Source organism: Chrysemys picta, chromosome 4 (genome assembly GCF_011386835.1).
Source record: "Chrysemys picta bellii isolate R12L10 chromosome 4, ASM1138683v2, whole genome shotgun sequence".
Classification (NCBI taxonomy): domain Eukaryota; kingdom Metazoa; phylum Chordata; order Testudines; family Emydidae; genus Chrysemys; species Chrysemys picta.
Genome location: NC_088794.1, coordinates 62,089,302 through 62,117,280, shown reverse-complemented (window position 1 = coordinate 62,117,280; position 27,979 = coordinate 62,089,302). Strand labels below are relative to the sequence as shown.

The 27,979-nt window shown below is 47.5% G+C and overlaps 1 protein-coding gene across 10 annotated transcripts in view; it reads left to right on the top strand.

Moving 5' to 3' along the window:
• KLHL12 (kelch like family member 12) overlaps positions 1–27,979 on the top strand; it is a 116,907-nt gene that overhangs the window by 18,581 nt on the left and 70,347 nt on the right. For all 10 annotated transcript variants that reach the window (XR_006177177.2, XR_010600546.1, XM_065592419.1 and 7 more), the window contains 3 exons: positions 18,275–18,424; positions 19,722–19,836; positions 22,233–22,339. Coding sequence is in view for 8 of the 10 variants with exons in the window: in XM_065592419.1 (XP_065448491.1) it covers positions 18,275–18,424; positions 19,722–19,836; positions 22,233–22,339 (372 nt within the window). In the remaining 2 variants the exon portion in view is untranslated. The remainder of the gene's footprint in view (positions 1–18,274; positions 18,425–19,721; positions 19,837–22,232; positions 22,340–27,979) is intronic.

The following is a 27,979-nucleotide window of genomic DNA, read 5'->3' as shown; positions in this document are numbered from 1 at the left end:
GGGTACAGGGCTCTCTGGGGGGAACTGACTCTCCGCCACCGTGAGGCGGGCCGGGTGGCTTGGTATCCTTGCTGCCTTGTGTCTCCCTTCCGCTCCCTCCCCGGGCTGTGAGCTCAGGCTGCCATCGGGTATAGGGGCACCAGTTTACTAATACTACATAGTACCCCATAAATCCTAAGGATGGCCCTGATGTCAGCAGCACTGTCTTGGAACTTCTGTCTTCCCCACACCTACACGGTTGTGGGGCTGGGTGGTTCCACATAGGTCTCAGTGGAGGAGGAGTCTCCTCTGCATAGCTGTTGCCCAAAGGGTGCTTTGGGTGGAGGAATAACCCTGACTGGGTCCCCAAGGTTTCCTGTTTGTAGAAATGCAAAAACAGGAAGGACCAAGTTAGTGCTGATTACTGGTTAGATAGTGAAGGTGAGTCCGTGACAGAGATGATGAAACAACCTGAGAAACTAAATTGCACTATGTCACCAGATCAGGATGGTGCTGAAAGAGGCTTAATTAAAAGAAGCCACTCTCCAGTTGACTCGCTGTTAACATTAACTGAATTGTGATTGTCTAGCCTGACCTTGTGTATAACACAGGCCATAAAACTTCCCCCCAAAAAATTCTTAGTGAGTATCTTTTAGAAAAACATCCAACCTCAACTTAAAAATTGCCAGTGATTGAGAATCCACCATGACCATTGGTAAATTGTTCTGATGGTTAATTATGCTGACTGTTCAAAAATACATGCCTTATTTCCTGTCTGAATTTTTAGACTCATAGAATACCAGAGTTAGAAGGGACCTCAGGAGGTCATCTAGTCCAACCCCCTGTTCAAAGTAGGACCAATTCCCAGACAGATTTTTTTCCCAGATCCCTAAATGGCCCCCTCAAGGATTGAACTCACAATCCTGGGTTTAGCAGGCTAATGCTCAAACCACTGAGCTATCCCTCCCCCATCTGGCACAATCTGCAGGGGAGGGATAGCCATTTAATTTCTAGCCATTGGCTTGATCTCTTTCTCTGCTAGATTGAAGAGCCCATTATTTGTTACCTATGTAGGTACTTACAGGCTGTGATCAAGTCACTCCTTAACCTTCTTTTTGTTAAGCTAAATAGATTGAGTTCCTTGAGTCTATTATTGTAAGGCATGTTTCCTAATCCGTTAATCATTCTTGTGGTTCTTATCTGAACCCCCTTCAGTTTCAGTATCCTCCTTTCTGTGGGCACCAGAACTGGACACAGTATTCCAGCAGCAGTCACATCAGTGCCAAGTATCGAGGTAAAATAACCATTCTACTCCTAGGCAAGATTTCCCTGTTTATGCATCCACGGATTGTATTAGCCCAGGGGTCTCAAACTCAAATTACCTTAGGGCCAGTGCCCGTCCTCAAATCCTCCCAGTGGGCCAATGATGTCACTGAAGATTGTGTTCATGCCACCTCCCAGCCTGTTTCCTACCCTTTTCCCTCACTCCCTTGGCCTCATGCTGCCCCGGCTGACTCTGCCTGGCGATTAGTGACGCTGCCTCCATGGCTGACCTTGCCCAGTGACTAGTGATGGTATCTCTGTCCCTCTTCCACAGCCAATGGGAGCTGGGGGGGCGGAATGGCGTCTGCAGCTGACAGCCGGCAGCGTGGCTGCATTGTTCTCTCCTCCGTGGCTCCACCAGCAACAGCAGGGATAGCGAACCGATTGCAGGGAGCCGAGCTGCCTGAGATGAATGACATCAGGATGGAGCAATGTTGTGAATCTCTCCTGCCCACTCCCCTCCTGCCCCCCCGGGCCACGAGGGCCGGATGAAAGAACTTTTAAAAAAGGTTCCATGGGCCGCAGTGGGGAGGTTCTCGGGCCACAGATGGCCTGTGGGCCGGAACTTTGAGACCCCTGTATTAGCTGCTTTAGCCTTAGAGTTACACTAGGAGCATATGTTCTTCTTCAAGTGGTTGCTCATGTGCATTCCAATAGGTGTGTGCGTGTGCCACGTGCATGATCGTCGGAAGGTTTTTCCCCTAGCGATACCCGTCGGGTCGGCCGTGGAGACCCCTGGAATGGCGCCTTTATGGCAGCGTATATAGGTCCCTGCCGACCCGCCGCCTGCTCAGTTCCTTCTTACCACCAGTGATGGTCATTGGAGCAGCTCAGTCTCTTTCATTCGCAAGTGTCTATCTAGTGGTTCCCTTTTCTTAGTTGTTAGTTCGTTATATAGTAGTTTGTAGTTAGTTGGACTTACTTTGGGGGGCTTCCGTCCCACTCTAGCTTCCTCAGGCACCGTGGCATGCCTTGGTCTCAGGGGTTTAAGGCATGTGAGAAGTGTGCGAAACCTATGCCCACAGGCGATCCGCATGCTGCCTGTCTCAAGTGCCTAGGAGAAGGCCATGAGACAGATAAGTGCCCAATTTTCAGGAGTTTCAAACCCAGGACTAAGAGCGGGACTATCGATTGAAGCTCCTCCTGATGGAGTCGGCCCTCCGTCCACGGCTGGCACCAGTAGCGGCACTGGAATCGGTAATATCAGAACTCAAGGCCTATGACCCCACACAGAACTATCGCTGCATATCAATGTGAGGGAGCTGAGGGTGGTTCGTCTGGCATGCCAAGCGTTTCAGGCCCGCCTGCAGGATACACGTGTGTCGGTGCTGACGGACAACACTGCAGCGATGTTCTATATAAACAACAGGGTGGTGCTCGCTCCTCTCCCCTGTGCCAGGAAGCCCTCGAGCTGTAGGATTTTTGTATCGCCCACTCAATACACCTAGAGGCATCCCATCTTCAGGGAGCACAAAACGAACTAGCCGATTGCCTCAGCCATTCATTTCACGGTCATGAATGGTCCCTCAGGCTCTCCCCACATAGACCTATTCACAACGCGGAGCAACAGGAAGTGCCAGCAGTTCTGTCCTTTCCTGAACCACAGCCCAGGCTCCATCGCGGACGCCTTTCATTTTTCATGGTTGAGTCACCTGCTGTATGCGTTCCCGCCCTTCCCTCTCATACACAATGTCCTCCTCAAGACTCGCCGGGGCGGGGCTTCCTTGATCCTCATAGCGCCAGTGTGGCCCCGCCAGCACTGGTTCACCATGTTGATGAACCTCTCACTGGATAGGCCAGCGGCGCTTCCTGTATGCCCGATCCTAATCACACAGGACCACGGCTGTCTGCAACACCGAAATCTGGAGTCCCTCCACCTCTCGGCGTGGAAACTCCATTGGTTGAACTCTTGAGCTTCAATGTTCGGACCCAGTGAGGGAGGTCCTGCTGGGAAGTAGGAAACCTTCCACTCAAGCCACGTACCTGGCAAAGTGGAAGCGTTTTTCCATCTGGTCTCGACAAAGAGGAACCAAACCGTAGCTAGCGTCAATTCCCCTTGTTTTGGACTACCTGTTATACCTTAAGCAGCAGGGGTTAGCAATATCATTTCTCAGGGTACACCTTGCTTCCATTTTGGCTTTTCACCTAGGGGCAGCGGGTGGGTCAGTCTTCGGTAATCCCATGGTGGGCAGGTTTATCAAGGGCTTAGACAGACTTTATCCCCAGGTACGACGGCCCGTTTCCCAGTGGGACCTTAACCTAGTCCTATTCGCACTCATGGGGCCCCCTTTCGAGCCCATGGCAACCTGCCCTCTGTCCTACGTCTCCTGGAAGGTGGCCTTTCTGGTGGTCATAACCTCGGCCAGAAAGATATCTGAGCTCAGAGCGCGGATATCCGAGCTCAGAGCACTGACTTCTGAGCCCCCCCATACGGTATTTTATAAAGACAAGGTGCAGCTGTGCCCTCACCCTGCGTTTCTGCCAAAGGTAGTCTCCCAGTTTCATGTGAATCAAGACCTATTTTTACCTGTGGTCTTCCCTAAGCCTCATGCCAGTAACAGAGAGTGCACGTGCCAGTCCCTGGATGTTAGGCGTGCCCTAGCATTCTACATTGAGCGACAAAGCCATTTCGTAAGTCACTGCAGCTCTTCATTGCAATCGCAGAAAGGATGAGGGGGCTCCCGATCTCATCTGAGCGCATTTCATCATGGATCACGTCCTGTATCAGGACTTGCTATGACCTGGCAAAACTTTCAGCCCCTCCGCTTACGACGCACTCCACGAGAGCGCAGGTGTAGTCCACAGCGTTCCTGACGCAGGTCCCTATCCAGGACATATGCAAGGCAGCAACATGGTCTTCCATCCATACCTTCATGTCACACCACGCCATTACCCAGCAAGTGAGGGATGATGCAGCCTTTGGCAGGGCAGGCCTGCACTCAGCAACCAAGTGAACTCCAACCCCTCCCCCAGGGAAAATGCTTGGAAGTCACCTATTGGAATGCACATGAGCAATCCCTCGAAGAAGAAAAAATGGTTACCTACCTCTCGTAATTGATGTTCTTCGAGATGTGTTGCTCATGTCCATTCCAATTCCTGCCCGACTCCCCTCTGTCGGAGTGTTCTGGCAAGAAGGAACTGAGCAGGAGGCGGGTCAGCAGGGACCTATATACACTGCCATAAAAGCGCCGCTCCAGGGGTCTCCACAGCTGACCTGATGGGTACCGCTAGGTGAAAAACCTTCAGATGATCGTGCATGTGGTGCGCGCACACACCTATTGGAATGGACATGAGCAACACATCGCGAAGAACAACAGTTACAAGAGACAGGTAACCGTTTCAAAAGATGATTATCGTGACCCCCAAATCTGCTTGAGTCATTACTTCCAAGGATAGATTCCCCATCCTATAAGTATGGCCCACAGTCTTTGTTCCTATATGTATACATTCACATTTAGCCATATTAAAATGCATGTTGTTTGCTTGCACCCAGCTTACCAAGTGATCTCGATTGTACAGTATTAGTGACCTGTCCTCTTCATTATTTACCACTCTCCCAATTTTTGTGTTATCTGCAAACTTTATAAGTGATGATTTTATGGAATTCTGGAGCTGGTCATTGGAGAGATAGGAAGTCAGAGAGGAGATCTGGCGGTTTGTAACCACTAGGGAAAATGATCTTGAATGTTTGTGGATCAAAGTTCTAACAGATAAAACACAACATGGGGTATTAGTTGGTGTCTGCTACAGACCCATAATTCACACTAGGGAACAGAATGGTGCTCTCCTTATGAATCTATCCAGATCTAATGCATCCAAGGGTGCTGAGGGAGTTGGCTTATGTGATTCCAGAGCCATTGGCTATTATCTTTGAAAATTTGTGGCAATCGGGGGAGGTCCCAGACGATTAGAAAAAGGCAAATATACCACCCATATTTAAAAAAGGGAAGAAAGAGAACGCGGGGAACTACAGACTGGTCAGCCTCACTTCAGTCCCTGGCAAAATCATGGAGCAGGTCCTCAAAGAATCCATTTTGAAGCACTTGGAGAGAAAGATCAGGAACAGTCAACATGGGTTCACCAAGTGCAAGTCATGCCTGACCAACCTGATTGCCTTCTATGATGAGATAACTTGCTCTGTGGATATGAGGAAAGCGGTGGATGTGATATATCTTGACTTTAGCAAAGTTTTGATACGGTCTCCCACAGTATTCTTGCCAGCAATTTAAAGAAGTATGGATTGGGTAAATGGACTATAAGGTGGATAGAAAGTGGGCTAGATTGTTGGGCTCAACAGGTAGTGATCAATGGCTCAATGTCTAGTTGGCAGCTGTATCTATTTGGCGCTGGTGAGGCCACATCTGGCGTATTGTGTCCAGTTTTGGCCCCCCCACTACAGAAGGGATGTGGACAAATTGGAGAGAGTCCAGCAGAGGGCAACGAAAATGATTAAGGGGCTGGGGCACATGACTTACAAGGAGAGGCTGAGGGAACTGGGGTTATTTAGTCTGCAGAAGAGAAAAGTGAGGGGGGATTTGATAGCAGCCTTTAACTACCTGAAATGGGGTTCCAAAGAGGATGGAGCTAGGCTGTTCTCAGTGGTGGCAGATGACAGAGGAAGGAGCAGTGGTCTCAAGTTGCAGTGGGGGAGGTCTAGGTTGGATATTAGGAAACACTATTTCACTAGGAGGGTGGTAAAGCACTGGAATGGGTTACCTAGGGAGGTGGTGGAATCTCCATCCTTAGAGGTTTTTAAGGCCCGGCTTGCCAAAGCCCTGGCTGGGATGATTTAAATGGTGTTGGTCTTGCTTTGAGCAAGGGATTGGACTAGATGACCTTCTGAGGTCTCTTCCAACCCTAATATTCTATTCTATGATTCTATCTATAATGTGTAGGAGAAAACGCTGTATGATCATGTGGGACTTCAGTTTGAGTGACATCTTCTGGAAGTCTCATGCTGTCAATACTAAAACATCTTTGGAATTTCTAAACATTATAGTTGTCAATATCCTAACTCAAAAAGTGTTGCAGCGAACATGGGGGAATTCTTTGTTAGACCTTGTCTTGTCTTGATAGATAAAGAGGAACTGATCATAGAACTAAAAATAAATGGGTACCTTAAGTACAAGTGATCATAAGTTCATCACATTTATAATTAAAGATTAAAGTTCAAACCAATAAAATACACACACGCGCACACTCTTAGTGTTTTAATAGGGTCAAGTTTACAAAATTGAAAATATTTATAAGATATGTCAGCTGGGAGGAAGAATTTAATCAGAAAAATATAAATGATAATTGGGAATCATTTAAGAACACATTACAGGATGCCCCAAAAACTAAAATCCTATAACTGAGGAAGAAGGCCATGCTGGTTAAAAAACTGACCTGGTTTAGAGATGAAGTAAAGACAGCTTTTAAAAAATAAATGTATAACAAATGGAAGAAAGGGGAAATTTGCTAATCACAATATGAGAGGTCAAGTCCTGGCATCGATGGAAACCTGTTTAAGAAAAAGGAAGCAAAGTACAAGAAAAAGTGCCAATTTTTGTCATGATGCAAGGTTAATAGTGGGGTGCCATGCGGATCAGCACTAGGACTAGTATGTTATATATTTATGCTCCAAAGGAGGAGGTGACAGTGAGATGACAGAACGTATTGACCTAACATTTTTGGTTTGTCAACACTAGCGAGGATTATGAGGAATTCCAGAAGGACCCAGACGAATTAACTCAACCCAACTCATGGCTATGCAACGAGAAATGAAGTTCAGTATGGGGAATTGCTAGGTAACATTCACTGGAAAGAACAGTTCAGGCTCTATATGCATGCTGCTGGCTTCTGAATTAGTTATGTCTTCAGTAGGTGCCAAGAGAAAATCTTGATATCTGTGCGCAGCTCAGTGAAGATGTGCTCAGTGTATGGTAGCCACCAAAACATCGAATATCATGTTAGAGTTTATCAAGGCAGTGATAGAAAATATTATGGAAAACATTATATTGGAGTGACATTTCCCAGGGTACAATCTGGACTGCTGAACCACTATGTCCCCTTAAATCTCCAACCTGGGGTGCCTTTTACACTGCTGTGACAACAAACCACTCCTGGTCCTGCTCTCACACAGCCTCTATCATGCAAAATCACTCCCAGCTGAATTACATGAATGCTCAAACCAACCACTCATGAATTTCATACAGGGTGACACCAGCAAACTCCCAGTCCCAGACTTGTCCCCAGAAGTGTGCATCTTGTACTGTCCAGTTCTCCTTCTGCACAATACTAGCTCATAGAAAGTCCATCATTTCGTCAATGGAAAATGATATACCCTGTTGTCTCAAACGCTTTAATCCAAATACACACTGTTTTAGGTAAAACAATAAAAAAAGTTTATTAACTACAGAAGGATAGATTTGAAATGATTGCAAGTAATGAGGCATAAAATTCAGAATTGGTTACGAAGAAAATAAAAGGTAAAATGCAAACTAATATCTAATTTAACAAGCAAAGTGAATTGAAAAACAAAAGGTTTTCTCACCACAATCTTACAGCTGGCTGGATTGCTTCAGCCAGGACCTTTCCTGAGTTTAATGATGCTTCCTTTGTCTTTCAGACATTGTTGGTGTCATGAATAGAGATGAAGGGAGAGAGGTGATTTGGGAGCCTCTTTTTCTCATTCTTGTACCCTTCTCCCCTCTTGGAGGATAACCCCCAGCTGGGGTTCAGGTGACAGTCAATCTGTTTGCACAGAAAACCCCCAACTGTTCCATTGCCAGTATGTAAAGTTCTCTCTCACACCCTTCTTCCTGCCAAAGAATGGCCATGTAACCAGATGATAGCCCATGATAATCTATTTGATTATGCTGATACCTGGCCAGGACATCAGTGTGTCTTTTGTCTCTAAAAAGCTGGTTTGGGCCTGCTTTTCTAACTTTGGAACATGTCACAGCAATATTATACAGTAGAATCGTAAAAACTTACAGACAATGTTGATACACAGATTTTACCAGAACAATAATGTTCAGCACATTGAGTTCTGAAATGAGAACTCACAAGGCATACTTCGTATAAAATTTATCATGGTCTTGTAAAAATGATAAATATAGGGTACAGTCTGTCACAATGGGCTATTACAGAAACTTGAGGGCAGGTTCTCACCTGGAATGTTATGTTCAGTTTTGCTCATCACAAATCAAGCAGAGAAATAATGAATAAAAAAGGTCTACAGAAGAAGAAGATGAAAACTGATAATATATCACAGAACATTCAATTCAATAAGAGCTGGAAAAAGGCTACCATTACTTAGTTTTCAGAGTAGGTGGGGAAAAAAGAGAAATGCTCACTACTGTAATGAACTTCTAGTTATCCATTCCCAGTAATACAAGCATACAAGGCCATTCAGAATTAAAAACTGGCAAATTTAAAATTGATGCAGTGGAAGAATTGTCTTACACAATTAACCTGTAGAGTGCACTGCTGCAAGAAACTATTGAAATAAATCACTTCAGGCTTGGCTTGAAAATGTAACAGACACCTACTAGCTGGACAACTATATCTACCAACCAGAAAATATTTCTGTCTTTCTCTTTATCTAATGCCAGCTAACAGACACCTTAATAAGAAATTAGCAAACAAAATCTCTGTATAGTGAATCATAGAATATCAGGGTTGGAAGAGACCTCAGGAGGTCATCTAGTCCAACCCCTGGCTCAAAGCAGGACCAATCCCCAACTAAATCATCCTAGCCAGGGCTTTGTCAAGCCTGACCTTAAAAACCTCTAAGGAAGGAGATTCCACCACCTTCCTAGGTAACCCATTCCAGTGCTTCACCACCCTCCTAGTGAAAAAGTTTTTCCTAATATCCAACCTAAACCTCCTGCACTGCAACTTGAGACCATTACTCCTTGTTCTATCATCTGGTACCACTGAGAACAGTCTAGATCCATCCTCTTTGGAACCCCCTTTCAGGTAGTTGAAAGCAGCTATCAAATCCCCCCCCCTCATTCTTCTCTTCTGCAGACTAAACAATCCCAGTTCCCTCAGCCTCTCCTTATAAGTCATGTGCTCCAACCCCCTAATCATTTTTGTTGCCCTCCGCTGGACTCTTTCCAATTTTTCCACATCCTTCTTGTTGGGTGGGGCCCAAAACTGGACACAGTACTCCAGATGAGGCCTCACCAATGTTGAATAGAGGGGAATGATCACATCCCTTGATCTGCTGGCAGTGCCCCTACTTATACAGCCCAAAATGCCGTTAGCCTTCTTGGCAACAAGGGCACACTGTTGACTCATATCCAGCTTCTCGTCCACTGTAACCCCTAAGTCCTTTTCTGCAGAACTGCTGCTTAGCCATTCGGTCCCTAGTGTGTAGCAGTGCATGGAATTCTTCCGTCCTAAGTGCAGGACTCTGCACTTGTCCTTATTGAACCTCATCAGATTTCTTTTGGCCCAATCCTCTTAATTTGTCTATTTCCCTATGTATCCTATCCCTACCCTCCAGCGTATCTACCACGCCTCCCAGTTTAGTGTCATCTGCAAACTTACTGAGGGTGCAGTCCACACCATCCTCCAGATCATTAATGAAGATACTGAACAAAACTGGCCCCAGGACCGACCCTTGGGGCACTCCGCTTGATACCGGCTGCCAACTAGACATTGAGCTGTTGATCACCACCCGTTGAGCCCGATGATCTAGCCCGCTTTCTATCCACGTTATAGTCCATTCATCCAATCCATACTTCTTTAAATTGCTGGCAAGAGTACTGTGGGAGACTGTATCAAAACTTTGCTAAAGTCAAGATATATCGTTCCCAATCCCGGTCACGGTCCCAATCCAGACGCTGGTCTCGTCCACGGCACCGCTTGCAGTCCTGGCACCAATCACCATCTCGGCGCCAGTCATGCTCGCAGCACCGCTCCGCCTCACAAAGATCTTCTTCCCGGTACGGTCGGTATCGGTCCAGATATCGGCGCCGGTCTACTCAGAGTTGATCCCAGCACCGTTCCGCCCATAGATCTTTGTCGAGGTCCAGATCTGCCTCCTGGCACCGATATGACTGCCGGTCCCGATCCAGGTCGCGGTACTGCTTGAGACCACGGTGCGGGGCGACAACACAAGACAGGGCGACCCAGCATGCGCGATGGGCTTCAGCTTGGCCGTCCCGTCCCACCCCGAGATCGTCCCAGGCAGAAAGTGGCTACCATGTCCAGGACCAGGATGCGGACGGTGCTAGCCAGTGGCACGATGAGGGGCAGGATCCTGGTCAGGAACCTCCGCAATGGTCCTTTTGGACCCCTTGGGCATACCATCAGGTCCAAGGTGTCCCCTCGGGGGCTTCTCACTCTGCCCACTCGGAACCCCGGGTACCGGAGGCCATTGTGAGTCGCCCACCCCTGGGGGATTCGGAGGCGACAGCCCTGCCCTCAGCTCAGGCCCATGCCCCTAGCATGGTGGACCTAGGGCAACCAGACCCTCCACAACAAGACTTGCCCGAGGACCCATTAGTCCCTAGAGTATCCTCCTCATCTTCTCCTGACGAGGCAGTGGCGGGTACGTCCTCCTTTGGCCCCCCCACCTATAGACCTCCGTGCACACCAAGAGTTGCTTCGCAGGGTGGCACAAAACATGAGCCTCCAGGTGGAGGAGGCGGTGGAAGTCAAGGATCCGGTAGTGGACATTCTATCTGCCGATACCCCAACACGTATAGCCTTGCCATTTATTCGGACCATCCAGGCTAATGCCAATACGATCTGGCAATCTCTGGCCTCTATTCCTCCCACTGCCAAGGGGGTGGAGAGAAAGTACTTGGCCCCCCTCCGAAGACTACAAATACTTGTATATTGACCCCCAACCATGCTTCCTTGTTGTACAGTCCGTTAATGAGAGGGAAAGACACAGCCAACAAGTTCCCACTCCTAAATCCAAGGACGCTAGACGCCTGGATTTATTCGGGCGCAAAATTTGTTCTACTGGCGGCTTACAACTCAGGGTGGCTTACCAGCAGGCCCTCTTGAGTCGCTGCAATTATAATACCTGGAACTTGATGGGAAAGTTCGAAGAGCTTATTCCTCAGGAGTCCAGGGAGGAGTTCGGGGCCCTACTAGAGGAGTGCAAGAAAGTAGCCAGGACATCTTTGCAGGCCTCAATAGATGCGGCAGACTCGGTGGCTAGGACTCTAGCCTTGGGCCTAGCTATGCGCCACATCTCGTGGCTGCAGGTCTCCGGTCTCCCACCGGAATTCCAGCAGACTATCCAGGACCTGCCTTTTGATTGCCATGGTCTATTTTCTGACAAGATTGACTCCAGAGTCTGAAGGATAACCGGGCCATCATGCGTTCATTGGGCATGCATACCCCGGTGACGCAACATAGGCCTTTCTGACCCCAACCACAGCGCACCTACCCTAATCCTCGGCCAATACAGGACTTCTCTAGAAGATGTGGCCGGGGTGGTAGGAAGAGACAGTCTGGTCCTCAGACGGGCCAGAACCAGGGCCCCCCCAAACCTTCGGCGGGGTTCAAGCAAAACTTTTGAAGGTGCGCCCGAGGGGGGAGCACCAGTCTCCTTCCAGGATCCTTCCCTACCTTTCACCAACCGTCTCTCCTATTTCCTCCCTGCATGGTCCTGCATAACGTCAGACCGATGGGTCCTACGTGTGGTGGAAAGTGGATACCACCTTCAATTTGTTTTGTCCTCCCCTCCCCCCCCCCATCCTTCCTCCCCATCCCTCTTCAGGGACCCTTCTCATGAGCAACTCCTCGTACAGGAGGTGCAAACGCTCCTATCAGAGCTATAGAGGAGGTTCCAAGGGAACTGAGGGGCAGGGGTTTTACTCCGGTTACTTCCTAATCCCCGAGGCAAAGGGGGGGCTACAGCCCATCCTGGACCTGTGCGGACTCAACAAATTTATGGTAAGGTTGAAGTTCCGCATGGTTTCCCTGGGGACCATTATCCCTTCCCTGGATTCTGGAGACTGGTATGCCACCATTGACATGAAGGACGCGTATTTCCACATAGCGATTTACCTGCCGCACAGGCGTTTCCTTCGCTTTGTGGTCAACCAACAGCACTTTCAATTTACCATCCTTCCCTTCAGCCTATCCACGGCACCAAGGGTCTTTACAAAGTGTATGGCCATCGTAGCTGCCTCACTCCGTCGACATCGTATCCAAGTGTTTCCGTACCTCGACGACTGGCTCATTTGGTGTCGCTCCAAGGACCAGGTGCAATCTCATGTCCAGTTCACCATGAGATTGTTGAGACAGCTGGGCCTACTGCTCAATGTTGAAAAATCCACTTTGGAGCCGACCCAAAGAATAGACTTCATCGGAGCAGTCCTGGATTGAAAACTCACCCATGCGTGCCTACCGCACGCCCGCTTCCAGTCCATGGCAAGCATTATCCACGGCCTCCAAAGCTTCCCGACCTCGACAGCATGCACGTGCCTCGGTCTCCTGGGACACATGGCGTCTTGCACCTTCGTGACCAGACATGCCAGACTGCGCCTCCGTCCACTTCAGGCCTGGCTCTAAACCATATACCGCCCAGGCTGGAACAATATGGACACAGGGGTCACGGTACCGACGGAAGTCGTAACCTCCCTGGTCTGATGGCTGAACTCCAGCTCGGTATGCGAAGGGGTGCCATTCCATGCCCCACAGCCCTCCCTGGTCCTGACCATGGACGCATCATCTTTGGGTTGGGGTGCTCATCTCGCAAACCTTCGCACACAGGGCCTTTGGACCACCCAAAAGATTTCCCTGCACATCAACGTACGGGAACTGAGAGCAGTGCACCTGGAATGCCAGGTGTTCGGCAAGCACCTTCAGGGCCGTTGTGTTGCAGTTTTCACAGACAACACAACGGCCATGTTTTATATTAACAAACAAGGGGGAGCACGATCGTCCCCCCCTCTGTCAGGAAGCCATTCGCCTGTGGGAATTTTGCATAGTCCACTCGATCAACCTGGTGGCATCGTTTCTCCCAGGAGTCCAAAATACCTTGGCAGATCGCCTCAGCAGATCCTTTCTGGCTCACGAGTGGTCAATTCGCCTAGACATTATCCATTCCATTTTCCGGAAGTGGGGGTTTCCCCAGATAGACCTTTTCGCCTCTCACAAGAATCGGAAGTGCCAGGTGTTCTGCTCTCTCCAGGGGCACTCCCCGGGTTCCCTATCGGACGCCTTCCTGATACTGTGGAAAGACCGCCTGTACTACGCCTTTCCTCCATTCCCATTAGTCCACAAGGTCCTTCTCAAGCTGTGCAGAGACAGGGCCCGCTTAATCTTGATCACCCCGGCATGGCCCAGGCAACACTGATATACCACTCTCCTCGATCTATTGGTGACCACTCCAATTCCACTTCCGTTGTGACTGGACCTGGTCACTCAGGAACACGGCCGTCTCTGTCATCCGGACCTGCAATCCCTCCACCTCACAGCATGGATGCTGCATGGCTAACTCAATCTGAGCTACGTTGCTCCCACTCGGAGCAGCAGGTACTTTTGGGTAGTAGAAAGCCCTCGACTAGGTCCATGTACTTGGCCAAGTGGAAGCGTTTCTCCTGCTGGTGTGCTCAGCAATACTGCCCCTCTGGAGGCGCCAGTACCTACCATCTTAAACTATCTCTTGTCCTTGAAACAGCAGGGCCTAGCAGTTTCTTCCATCAGAGTTCACTTAGCAGCGATTCCGGCTTTCCACCTGGGCGAAAATGAGCGCTCGGTCTTCTCCAGTCCCATGGTCAGCAGGTTCCTCAAGGGATTGGAATGTCTGTACCCGCAAATTCGGCTTCCGGCCCCTATGTGGGACCTCAACCTGGTCCTATCCAGACTCATGGGTGCCCTATTCGAGCTGATGGCCACTTGCTCGCTCCTGTAACTTTCCTGGAAAACAGCTTTCCTCGTCGCTATCACCTCGGTGAGACGTGTATCGGCGCTTAGAGCCCTTACTTCGGACCCACTGTATATGGTGATTCATAAGGACAAGGTACAGTTGTGACCACACCCTGCCTTCCTTCCTAAGGTGGTGTCTGCCTTCCATGTCAACCAAGACATCTTCCTTCCGGTCTTCTATCCGAAGCCGCACGCTTCTTGATGAGAACAACAGCTGCACTCCCTAGATGTTCGCAGGGCTCTTGCCTTTTACTTCGAATGAACTAAACCTTTTAGGAGGACGACCCAGCTGTTCGTAGCTGTGGCAGACCGGATGAAGGGCCTCCTGGTCTCCGCCCAGCGCGTCTCGTCCTGGATCACATCTTGCATCCGTGTGTGCTATGACTTGGCTGGCGTGCCAACTACGCACCGTACTGCCCACTCCACCCGGGCTCAAGCTTCCTCCTCCGCCTTCCTGGCTCATTAGCCCATACAGGCGATATGTAGGGCAGCAATCTAGTCATCGGTGCATACCTTTGCTTCCCAATACGCGATTGTCCCAACAGTCAAGGGGTGATGCGGCATTTGGCTCAGCGGTTCTCCACTGTGCGATGTCTCACTCCGACCCCACCGCCTAGGTAAGGCTTGAGAGTCACCTAATTGGAATCGATATGAGCAAGCACTCGAAGAAGAAAAGACGGTTACTCACTTTTATAACTGTTGTTCTTTGAGATGTGTTGCTCATATCCATTCCAAACCCGCCCTCCTTCCCCTCTGTTGGAGGAGCTGGCAACACGGAACTGAGGGGGTGCTGGGTCGGCCGGGGCATATATCCGGTGCCATAAAGGCGCCACTCCAGGGGGCGCCTCAGCCGACCCACCGAGTGTTGCTAGGGTAAAAATCTTCCAATGATCGTGCACACCTAATTGGAATGAATATGAGCAATACATCTCGAAGAACAACTGTTACAAAGGTGAGTAACCATCTCTTATTACTGTTGGAGCTTGAGCCTGCAAACACCTATGCATGTGCTTATCTTTGCTTGTGTGAGCAGTCCCAGTGACATCTCTGCAGCTGCTTGTGTGGGTAAAGCTAAGTACATATGTAAACGTTTGCAGGGTTGGAGCCTTAGAAAATATTTATGCCCACACTGTGCTGAGTGCCTTCCAAACACATAGGAAGATGGTCTCTGCCAAGAATCTAGTCTGAAGAGATATGAAGGGAATGGGACAGAGAGTATAGCTTACAAACACTGCAATCATTATTTATTAGTTACCTGTTTGTTCTCTTTTTGGTTAAGAAATGTGTGTGTCTGCAGCATCTGATTCTTACATTATCAGTGTCTTTAAAATGTACTTCTACATACAAGAGATGAAGTTTCAGATATGTGCCAAAGCTCTGCAGTTGATCACTGAATGGAGCCACTACTGAGAGGTTCACCAAACTAGTGACCTCTTTGTTCTGTTTCCTACTGTATTGATCTGTTTGTGAGGAGTGCAGGTACTTGGGAGTGATGGCCGCTCTGAGAATTGATCATTGGACTAGACAGCTGTTTATTTGTAAGACACACCTCCAGATCTGCTCCATCAAGATAGTAGAAGTATGAATTTCTCTTTAAGCCTGAGATGTTACTCAATTTCTTTTGGACTGTGAGTTTCTCAGGGAGGAACAACTTCATTCTGTGTCTCATACAGTGCCAAATACATTGTCAGCATTAAAAAAAATTCTCTCTAACCAGGTGACTGCCCTGATTTAGTAAGCTGCATTTTATATTTTCATGGAGCCTATAAAGTGGAAGTAGATCCAGTATATGTAAAAACTAATCAAAGGTTTAGCCATTTGAAGTGGCAGGATTCAGTCCTGAATTAATTAATTAATGGACCATATTCTGATTATAATGCATCTTTCAGAAAATGTAAACAGTAATTTTCAAACCTAAGTAAGATACATTCCCTGGCCTGAAACATGTACAGTGTAAATGAGACAAACACAAATCAAGAAACATCACAACAGTCCAGGAGAGCTGTTTAATTTGCTTCTTCAAAATAAAAGGGGCACCATGGAATTTGAAAGACCGTGAAAATTTATGCTTCTTTTAAAAAGTCCTTTGATAATTAAAAAATCAATAAACATGAGCTTTTCAAAATTAGGGTGTGTCTATCCTATCACAACTGCCCTTTGACTGGGCAGCGCACCTCTTTCAAGGCTGCTGGGCTGGTTGGGATTGTTTTTTCATATGCATCAGAAGTTGATATCTAGATTGTTCAGCCATCTAATTGCTGCATCATCGAGCATAGCACGATGCATTCCTCCATCAAGTTTTGACTATATGCATTGCTACCCTGCAGTCATTCTTGTAAAGATTGGGCTAAACCAAATTTCTGTATTGTAGCAGCCATTATGGCCATTCCAGGAACAATCCAAGATTTGCGTCCCAGATTGCAAACAAGTGGGTGTAAATTTGGGCTTCTGAAGTTCACCAGCATGCCTGGATTGGGATTGTTGATGCTCATGTGCTGGTCCTGTTGTCCCTCTGTTTTCCCATTTGCCTTTTTTCTGTTTCAAGGGGGTGGGGGAATGGATGCGATGAGCTCTGAGTGTTTCTGGCAGCAGGATGAGTGTTGGGGAGAGCAGGAGACAGCAACCCATGTGTGGATGGTAGTTTTACTCAGCTCAGGAGCTGAGATTTTAATGCTGTACCAGCCCTTACTCTGGAGATTGATTTTTTTTATCATGGGGACACTATATAAGTGGCAATATCACTTGTTTTCACAGAATTAAGGATCCTGTAACATTCAGAGCTGCCTCAGCCATTATTTCAGTGAGTGCTCTATAGACGTTACACTGGGGAGGAAATAAAGCTGGTGTTGTTCAAATTCCTGGGGTTTACAGACGCTTCTCCTGTCTCTAAAGTGGGATTTTAGCAGCAGATTTGTTAGGTATGGGGATCTGCTTTTTGGGTATTAAGAGAAGGGCATGATCACTTCTGCTTGCTTATGTATTTCAAGGATGCTCTCAGAGTATCAATTAATGCCTTTGATACGTTTAGATTGTATGCTGTGTTTTTGATCAAGCCCACTAAGTACAATACTGAAAGGAAGAAAATTAACTTCAGATATAGTTTTAAAGGGAAGTGACCAATCTTGGCTGTATGCTTTATGTTTCAGAGTGAGTTTCTGTATGTAGAACTGCCCCCTTATCCCTGGGGCTGTGCTCTCTGAGCTCTCTTGGTAAGAGCTTTGCCTCATCTTTAAACCTACCCCATCCTCCAAGGGTTTGCTGATATGCTCACTTGGTTTGGCTGGGGTATCATCTTGTGGCTGAAACCCATGAGGTTTTACCAGACCCCTACATCTGCCTAACATCTGACCTGCCTTTACTTCTGAAGCAAGACCCATTTGAGATGCAGAATCCAAAGCATAGGAAGTGGAGCTGACTTTCCTATATGACTGGAATGAAATCACTAGTCATGCTGGCTGTAAGGTGGGTACTCATGTCCCATTGCTGATTCTTGCCCAACCCCAGTGATTTGCTGAAACCTTAATTACTTACGAGCCTTCTCCTTAGTGGTTGCACTTTTAGTGTGCCCTGGAATTACCGACAGTCAAACAATTTGTATTTTCAGAGCCTAGCCAAAGAGCCAGGGCTGTCTGCAACAGATTTAAGTTTTCCAGAGTCAATAAATATCTCTGGGAGGGGGTGGGTATTTGAAGGTTGGTTTCTTCAAGTGGGGAGAAATGGACCAAGAAAGCTAGAGCCTCTGGTGTTAAGAGGTTAGTGTTTGGGCATTTGAACATGGGCTGCAGAGGGTTAATGATGAGTAAATTCTAATGGCTATAGAAAGTTCCAGAAAGCTATTGGGAGAGGTGGTGATATAAAAGGAAACAATTGGGTGGCACTTTAAATAGGAAAAATCAAAGAGAACTTCTTGGTGATCATTTGTAAATATCATTCTTAGAAACCCTCATGATAAACTGTTGCTTAAGAATTCAACCTTTTTGCTAACCAAGAAGCAGAGTCAACAATCTGGACAGTTATTGTTCATCCCAAATCCAGTCACTGGAACAACCCTCTCTGAAGTCTGATCAGTGCTTTTTCTTTTTAGGTGGATTCTGAAGAACCTGTTTTTGAGGCAGTTATAAATTGGGTGAAACACTCAAAAAAGGAACGGGAGGACTCCTTGCCAGAGCTGCTGCAGTACGTGCGCATGCCGCTTCTTACCCCACGCTACATCACAGATGTCATAGACACCGAGGTATAAACAGCACAGTGATCCTGTGATATAGAAAGGTTAAGAGTCAATATTATTATTCCTTTGCATTCCATAGTTCAGCCCCAAATATCTCAATAGAACACGTTGGGGACTCTTTCCATACTGTTTCCCTTCAGTGATGGCCTTTAATTAAGGCTACGTTTTAGTCACGGGTATTTTTAGTAAAAGTCATGGATAGGTCACGGGCAGTAAACCATGGACGTGACCTGTCCATGACTTTTACTATATACCCCTAACTAAAACTTGGGGCAGGGGGCTGCGGGTGATCTGGGGTAGCGGTCTGGGGATGTTGGAGGGAGTGGGTGGCAGCACGCAGCCCAGGACCTGTGCTGGGGAGGGAGGGGTGGGTGGCAGTGCGTGGCCCAGGACCCCCGTTGATGCTGGGTGGGGAGGGTTGGCGGGGCTGGCAGGCTCCCGGCTCTGACTGGCATGTCCCTGCAGCTCCTAGGGGGAAGGGTGGCCAGGGGGGCTCTGTGCACTGCTCCCGACACAAGCACTGGCACTGCAGCTCCCATTGGCCGGGAACCGCAGCCAATGGGAGCTGCGGGGGCCGTACCTGCGGGCATGGGCAGCGTGTGGAGCCCCCTGGCCCCTCCGCCTAGGAACTGCAGGGACATGCACTCCGCCCTGCACTCCAAGCACCAGCCCTGAGCCCCCTCCCACACATCCAAACTTCTGCTGCTGGCCCATGGGCTGCCCATCTTTGACATCCCTATCTTGGGCAGCCCCTGAGCCAGCACCAGCCGCTGCAGAAGCCATGAAGCTCATGGAAAGTCACAGAATCCGTGACTTCCATGACCTCCGTGACAGACACGCAACTTTACCTATAATCCATAGTATTATCCTTACCCAGCTGGAGATTCCTAGTTGTGTTACCCTCACCAAGCAGGGCAGAGTTTCCTGCAGCAAACTACATTAGAATGGTTTCACTGGCATAATGAAATTGATCTAAAACTAATATTATTACCTTGATGCCAATCCCCAGCACAGACATAGTTGAACTGGTTTAAATATTGCTTAAATTGGTTTATCTTAGTTTGGTAATTTACTCGGTCTTGTTTGTTCTTCCACAGTTAGGGAGCCCTGCAGTATCTGGCACTGTGCAGATTTTTGGCCTTTTTTCGTCTGTAGCACTTGCAGCCTTTCTCTGTTGCCAGCAGGTCACCATGCAAGTCAGAGTTTTAATGTCATTTAAATCCAGTGGAACTGGTTCTAACATGATTGTTTCTAGGGAATTTAAAACAAAACAAACATACAACATATGCATGTTTTCTCCCAGCCTTTTATACGGTGCAGTTTGCAGTGCAGAGACCTTGTAGATGAAGCTAAGAAATTCCACCTAAGGCCTGAGCTCCGGAGTCAGATGCAGGGACCCAGGACTAGAGCACGTCTAGGTGAGCAACAAAGGAAAAGGCACTCAGGAGGTTCTCTGGGATATTGCCAGGTATTGTATTTAGATGCTTGTCTAGTGCCTTCTGACTGATGATCTCAATGCTTCACAGATACTAATGAGCTAACTCTCACGACCCTTTGGGAAGCAAGTAATATTCCCATTGTACAGAGGGAAACTGAGACAGAGAATGGAAGTGATTTGACTCAGAACAAACAGTGAATTTGTGGCAGAGCTGGGAGTAGAGACCAGATCGCCTTAACTTCCAGTTCTGTGTATTAGTGACAAGACTGTCTTTCCCCTCAGAGTCCATGCTTCTAGACATGTATCCCAACGTGGTGGGATAGTTTCTTTCTACCCATTTACCCGGATCATTAAAAACACCAGGGAGGTAGGAAGTGAAGAGAGCAAAAATAAGCCCTTAGCCTCTCTTTGACACATGCCTTAACAAGCCTCCTTCTTGCCTGAAGTTACGATCTCCCTTTCTGACCTGTCTGCAGAGTTGAGCTCAATTGATTGCAATGTAGTTAGAGGTCAGTTGCTCTTGGCCTGCAGAAGCAGCATGCCAGTCCTTTTGCAGGGCAAAAATGCTTTTCATCTCTCTCGACAACTCCCACCCAGGAAATTTTATGGCCTGTGTTATGCAGGAGGTCAGTCTGACCTCCTGCATAACACAGGCCATAAAATTTCACCTAGTTAACCCTGCAGAAGAGAAGAGTGAGGGGGGATTTGATAGCAGCTTTCTACTATCTGAAGGGGGGTTCCAAATAGGATGGAGCTAGGCTGTTCTCAGTGGTGGCAGATGACAGAACAAGGAGGAGTGGGGGAGGTCTAGGTTGGATATTAGAAAAAACTATTTTACTAGGAGGGTAGTGAAGCACTGGAATGGGTTATCTAGGGAGGTGGTGGAATCTCTCTCCTTAGAGGTTTTTAAGGCCCGGCTTAACAAAGCCCTGGCTGGGATGATTTAGTTGGGGTGGTCCTGCCTTGAGCAGGGGATTGGACTAGATGACTTCCGGAGGTCTCTTCCAACTCTAATCTTCTATGATTCTATGACTCGGACCCTCCAGTCCAGCACGGTCCTGGGATCCTGGATCTGAGCCCTAGGTTAGCATATTTGCAGTGTGTATGCAAGGTGGGTTTGGCTTGAGCCTTGCTTGAGACCTGGGATTAAATTGCTGTGTAGATATACCCTCAGAGAACGGGCAGAAATCAAGACAGAAATGGGAGAGAGCTCTGTGGAGCTTTGGGATAAAATACATGCTTCAAAATCCTTTGCTTGTTTACATAGTTTTAAGGTGTCTGCAAAGGAAAGAAATAGTTTGATTTTCCCCCCCTTCCCCCCCCCCCCTTCTCTGTGATGTACAAGGAAGGATTAGGCAGAATATTTAGGATTTTTTCTTTTCAGGGCTTGGCTATCCTTGTTTTACTTGGCAGTATTATGGACAACTGGGGAAGTAGTAGGATGATGATGATGATATGAGTAGCAAGGAGGTGAAACTGGGCAACTGAGTGGGGGAAGAGATTTTGAAACGATTACACTGTTCTTTGATGTATTTATTTACTTATTTAACTCAAACTCCTGACAAACATTGGAGGGAAAATAAGTTACCGTGTTAAAGATCCAGCACTGCTCCCCTTTAAGTAGGGGCTCAACGGGCTCCCATTCCACTAGTCTGGGCCTCCAAGAGACCGCCAGAAAAAACCAGAAAAGGAAACATGATATTCTTGATAATTCTAAGCTAAACAGAACAGGCAGGAAAAATCCTTTCAAGCCTTCCTTATACATGATAAAGAAGCAAAAAGGGCACAGAACTCTTTTCTTTCCTTTATAGGAGAAATATTTAACACAATTAACTTCATGGTCACCTGAAAAAGACTTTATTTGGAATTTAATATTTTCAGAAAATAGTTCTTCCCCCAAATCATCCCTTCTGCCTTTAATTATAAGTATTTTGTAGCTGACTTGCTTCCTTCCATCAGGATAAGTCTCCTACTGTGCTTCAGTGGGGTAGCTAGGTAGGTACAGCAGCAGCTGGTTGCATGAGGAGGGTATAGGGCATTGATGCTCACAGTGAAATGGTGAATGAGGGCCTGCATCTGAGGGGTAGCTTAGATGATGAGAAAGGAGAACAATTCTTGTGAGAATAAGCTAGGAGGAGCATGCACCCTCCACCAGCCACTTTGAGGTGTGGGGAAGGCTGAATATTGTCTGTATGGTGCAGGGAGGGAAACAAAGAGAAGTGACAGCAATATTCAGTTAAAGAGGCAGCTGTGCCCCATTGTTCCTGGCACAGACCATCCCTCCAGGATGGATCCAAAAGTTTCATTAAAGGATTCTTTCTAGGTGACCCTTTGGTGGCAGAGGAATTAACTTGACTCTGGACTTTTTTTCTACAGGGGCTAACGAGGTTCTGCTAGTGATTGGAGGCTTTGGCAGTCAGCAGTCACCTATTGACGTGGTGGAAAAATATGACCCAAAGATCCAGGAGTGGAGTTTCTTGCCGGTAAGGAATTATCTGCTTTACCACATTTTTCACCACCAGTGGGTCCTGCAAATGTAATGGATCAAAATACTGATAGGTCTAAACATTCTGATAAGGGGATAATTGCTTAGTGTTCCCCATATGGACTGTCCATTCTCTTCTGCTTAGAATTGGAGATTTATGTTCAGAGGGACTGCTGAGGTTTAGATGTTGCCAGAAGTGTTAATGATTCAGCATCTTTCCTCCGCTTGACTGAGATTTGCACCGGTGTCCCCAACTCAGTACCAAGGGCTCTTTGCTGCTTGTGGGACTCTCTTTTACGTGAGATATTAAATTTAGATCCCAAGCTCTTATGGCCGTTAAAAATTCCCCTGAAACTTTTTGCAACGGTTTGTATGAGTTTCTGTGTTCTGGCCAGATTCCAGTTTGGATGATTGTAATCTACCTCCTTAAATTACGACTGCAGTTAGATTCTGCATTCTCCATTTCCTCTCCTAAGCTGTTGTGTAGTGTTGCTATTAGCTGTTAAACAGCTGCCACATTCTATCCAGAGGAGGCTGTATTTCAGTGGTGAAATGATGCTAGTGTATAAACAGTGTATAATAAATGAGTGAAGTTTGCAGAGCACAGTAAGATCTGTGGAGGAAAGATGCCATTGATTGATGGTCATTAGTCTTAATATTGATAACATAGACATATCAGGTTTTTTGGAAAGATTAATTAAAATATTATCTCAGAAAATATACATTGAGAAAAATGTCTTCATAGATTAATAGATTTCAAAGCCAGAAGGAACCACTGCGTAACACAGGTTGTAGATCTTCCCCAAAATAATTCCTAGAGCAGATCTTTTAGAAAAATATCCAATCTTGATTTTAAAATTGTCAGTGATGGAGAATCCACCACAACACTCAATAAGTTGTTCCAGTGGTTAATTACTCTTGCAGTCAAACATTTACACCTTGTTTTCAGTCTAATTTTTCTCTAGCTTCAACTTTCAGCCATTGGATTGTGTTTTACCTTTCTCTACTAGATTGAAGAGCCCATTCTTCTTCGAGATGAGTGTCCCGGTGGGTGCAGCACTCCGGGTGTTGGTGCGTCCCTGTACCTTCGCTCGGAGATTTTTACAGCAGTACTCACTCGGGCCGTGCATGCGCGGTGCCTGCCTCACGTGCCCACTATGTCTCAATAGCACACGTGCGTAGCCGGTCTCTTCAATTCCTTCTCTACCGTCCCTGGCCTGAGACGGAGCACAGCAGAGTTGCTGAAAAACTTATTTGCTTTTAGCTAGTCTAGTTAGTTTTACACAGTTTTACCCTGTATTTAGTCAGATAAGTTTTATTTTTCCTTTCCCAGTCCCTCAAAAAAACCAACCAAACAAAAAAAACTCCAGTTTTTTCTTCCTTCCCGTTTTTCCTGTCAGTTAGTTCATAATATACTGGCTCACCAGCTTTTAAGTGCTGCACTACGTGCAAAGATGCCATCCCTGTTTCGGACAGCCACTCTCAATGTGTTCGCCGCTTGGGGGAGTCCCACATCCCCCAGAAATGTATCCACTGTAGTAAATTAAAAGCCAGGGCACGAAAAGACAGAGACCTCAGGCTCAAGTTAATATTAATGGAAAAGTCCCTCGTACCTGCCTCCGACCCAGGTGCGGATTCCTTATCGACACAAAGCCCTCCTTGGTCAGCAAAAGATTAAAAAAAAGGCAAAAAACCGACCACCTGCCTCGCCTCACAAAGACTTACCGCTTCCCAAATGATCTCCGAGCAGGTCTGTCTCCTCGGTGCCGACCGCTCCATGGCTCAGCACATATGAAGCGCCAGGCACCTCCGGCACCGCATGTACCCTGGCTGCTTCCAAGGCACACCATCCTGATGCCAGGGCTTCAGGCTTAAAGTTGTCTGCCTCTTCTCATGCAGCACCCGGTGCCGACTCAACGGAACCTGCCTAGTGCGGTTGCTACTGTGGCACCGGCACCTCAAGCCACTATGTCTGCCCCTACGGCACAGCGGCATTCGGGACCACCCGACCCCATCACACCGCAATTGCAGCTAACAGAATGCACTCTGGCTGCAAACACTGCGGCACTGCAGTTTGTTCATTCAAGGGATTTGCTGGAATCACCGACCCTATAGTCCCCCCTGCTTGATACTGATCTCACACCAGACCTATCAACATATTCCCTCTAGCTTCTCTAGTTATGAGGATGCCGATGTTCAGGGAGGTTTTTCACCATACCATTCCTCCCAACTCCAGATCCCAGTCAACATGGGACACAGGAGATCAAGGTCTTCATACTCCAAGGACCTACCACCCTGGTATGCACACCCATGGATGGGACCACCCATGCCATTTCCCAGACAGTGGCATTAATGGGGCCCCTGGGGATCATACAGGAGACACCATGGTGACCGACACAGCCCCAGAAGAGGTGACACCGCATCTCCTCTTGAACCTGTGCATACATCTGCGACTGAACTACAGGAACAACCCGCAGTGCTGCACGTAGAAGAAGAGGCATCTGACACCTCTCCGAACAATATTAATTAACCCACTGGACGAGGCTATTATGCACCCACCTCCAACAACAGCGAATGATTTTTCTAATTTTCAGGATCTCTTCAAAAGAGTGGCTAATGAATTGAAGATTACCCTGGAGGAAGTACCTGAAAATCAGCATGAGCTGACCGACATTCTGCAACCTTCCAGTGCATCTAAGATTGCTCTCCTATTAATGCAGCCATTATGGATCCTGCCAAGAATATCTGGCAAACACCGGCCACTATAATCCCTACCTGCAAGCTAGCAGACTGGAAATACTATGTCCCTTCCAAGGGCTCAGAGTTCCTTTTCATGAACTGAGCACCAAATTCACTGGTAGTTGAAGCAGCTAATCAAAGGAACAAACAACAGCATCTTCCGTCCACCCCCTTTGACAAAGACAGTACAGTAACTCCTCACTTAATGTTGTCCTGATTAACGTTTTGTTGTTACGTTGCTGATCTATTAGGGAACAAGCTCATTTAAAGTTGCGCAATGCTCCCTTATAATGTCGTTTGGCAGCTGCCTGCTTTGTCCACTGCTCGCAGGATTCTCTGGAAGAGCAGCCCCTCCTTGTGGGGATTAGAACCAAGGGGACCGGAAGCCCCCCCCCCATCAGCTCCCCTAAATTCCCTGTAAGGTGTGTGGCTCAGCAGCTGTCTAGCAGCAGTTCAGGTGGCCGTCCTCCCACTGCCCTGCTGCTCCTGCCCTGCCCTCGATATGCTCCCGGAAGCTTCCTGTTTGCGGGGGGAGAGGAGTGCTGATATCAGGATGTCCCCTGCTCCTGCCCACCCCCCTGTTCCTTACCCCCTCTCCACAAAGTGGAAGAGGGGGAACAGGTCTCAGGGACAGAAAGGAGGGAGCTTGCTGGAAACTGTTGCTTCCTGTCTGAACTGGCTGATCTGCTTAAAAGGGCAACGTACTTGAAGTGGGGTCTGTGTACTTAAAGGGGCAATGCACGTCTCTCTCTCTCACTCATGCATGCATCCCCCAGCAGTTTGGAAAGTCAGCACCTGTGCAGCCGTGCATGTGCTGTCAGGAGGAGGGAGTGGTGCGCTCCAGCTGGATAGCGTGGGCTCATCATCATGTTCAGTTTTTGCAGGGAAGTGTTTGCAACTACTGCCCTGCATCCATTGTGTTTCCTCCCTCCTGCCTCAGTCCATGCTGCCTTGTAGAGTGTGAGGCTACATTAGCAACAGCGTATTAACCCTTGAGGGCTCAGCTGAGTGCTAGTTCATCATTGAGCAGCAAGGCATTCCCTGGGAAATATCCCACCCTCTTACTCCACCATCTCAACCAAGCTTCACAAACATTCATTGCTGTGTACAATATTAAACTTTGTTTAAAATTGTTTAAAACTTATACTGTATGTGTATATAATGTCTTTTGTCTGGTGAAAAAAAATTCCCTGGAACCTAATCCCCCCCCTATTTACATTAATTCTTATGGGGAAATTGGATTCGCTTAATATCGTTTCACATAAAGTTGCATTTTTCAGGAACATAACTACGTTAAGTGAGGAGTTACTGTAAAAGGTTGGACCTACTCGGTCGAAAAGTTTGTGTTGTCCACACTACAATTCAGGGTGGCTAATTACGTGGCCCTATTGGCCAAATGTGACCACAGAAATTACGGGAAACTCATGGACTTTATTACTGATATTCCTGAGGACAAGAGACCGCAATTCAAAGCCGTAGTCTCTGAGGGGCACTGCGATAGCAGTCGTGATGCATTGGGCCTCATGGTTTACATCATCTTCTTTCCCACACGAGATTCAGAATACTGTGGAAGATCTCCTCTTTGATGGAGACAAATTATTCGCCACAAAGACCAAAAAGTGTTGCATACCATGAAGGATTCCACTCTGTCGACACCTTCCCAACCCCCTCCACCTAACAAGCAGATTTGAAGCCTTGGTCAATGGTATAGAAGACTTCCCACCCACTCCAGCGCTCATATTACCTACCTATATTTTTGGGCACTGTTTGCTACTTTTTTACCACAAATGGCAGAACATTACTACCGACAAATGGGCCCTAGAGGTCATCAGAATGGGCTACTCCATTCCCTTCCTGTCCATATCCCCCACCCACCTCATCCCTCTTCAGGAACCCCTCTCACGGCCACTTGCTCCACCAAGAGGTACAACATCTCCTGCAAATAGGAGCCCGACCAGCACAAAGAAAAGGGGTTTTACTCCCGTTAGTTTTTAACAGAAAAGAAAAATGGAGGATGGCAGCCCATTCTTGACCTCAGATGACTCAACAAGTTAACCAAAAAGCAAAAATTCAAAATGGTTACCCTCACAACCATAATTCCAGCGCTGGAGCAGGGATATTGGTTTTCAGCCCTTGACCTGCAGGATGCCTATTTTCATGTAACTATACATCCTGCCCACAGGCGTTTTCTCCGCTTTGTTCTGGGCTCACAGCACTACCAGTACAGAGTTCTTCCCTTGGGCCTCTCAATAGCTCCCCATATCTTTTCCAAAATTCTCGCGGGGGTAACGGCTCACCTAAGGAAAAAAGGAGTCATAATTTTTCCTTACCTGGATGATTGCCTCCTCAAAGTGCGGAGTCTCAAGGAGGCCGTTTGTTCCACCCAGATGACTGTCGACTGTTTCCAGGGTTTTGGCCTACAAATAAACGAACAAATCCACATTGATTCCTACCCAACAACTGGAGTTCATAGGTGCACACCTTGATTTGTTAATGGGACTCACATCTCTCCCATTCGACAGATTCAACACCATAAGAAATCTGATCGCCAAGTTGTGAAACAACCCTCAGGTCACTTTCCGAGACTGCCTACAACTTCTGGGCCATATAGCCTCTTGTACTTTTGTGGTCAAAAACGCACGCCTCTACATATATTCCAAGACTGGATGACCACTGTCTACAGACCAAATGTACACAGTCTAAACAGACTTCTATCCATCCCTACCAAAGTCAAGGACTCACTCGTATGATGGATTCTTCCACACAATCTCTGCTCTGGAGTGTTGTTCCTACAGGACTCCCCCCTCCATTATAATTACTACAGACACACCCCTCACTGGCTGGGGGGGCACACATGGCGTATCATACCACTCAAGGACTTTGGTCCCCCACCGAAGCT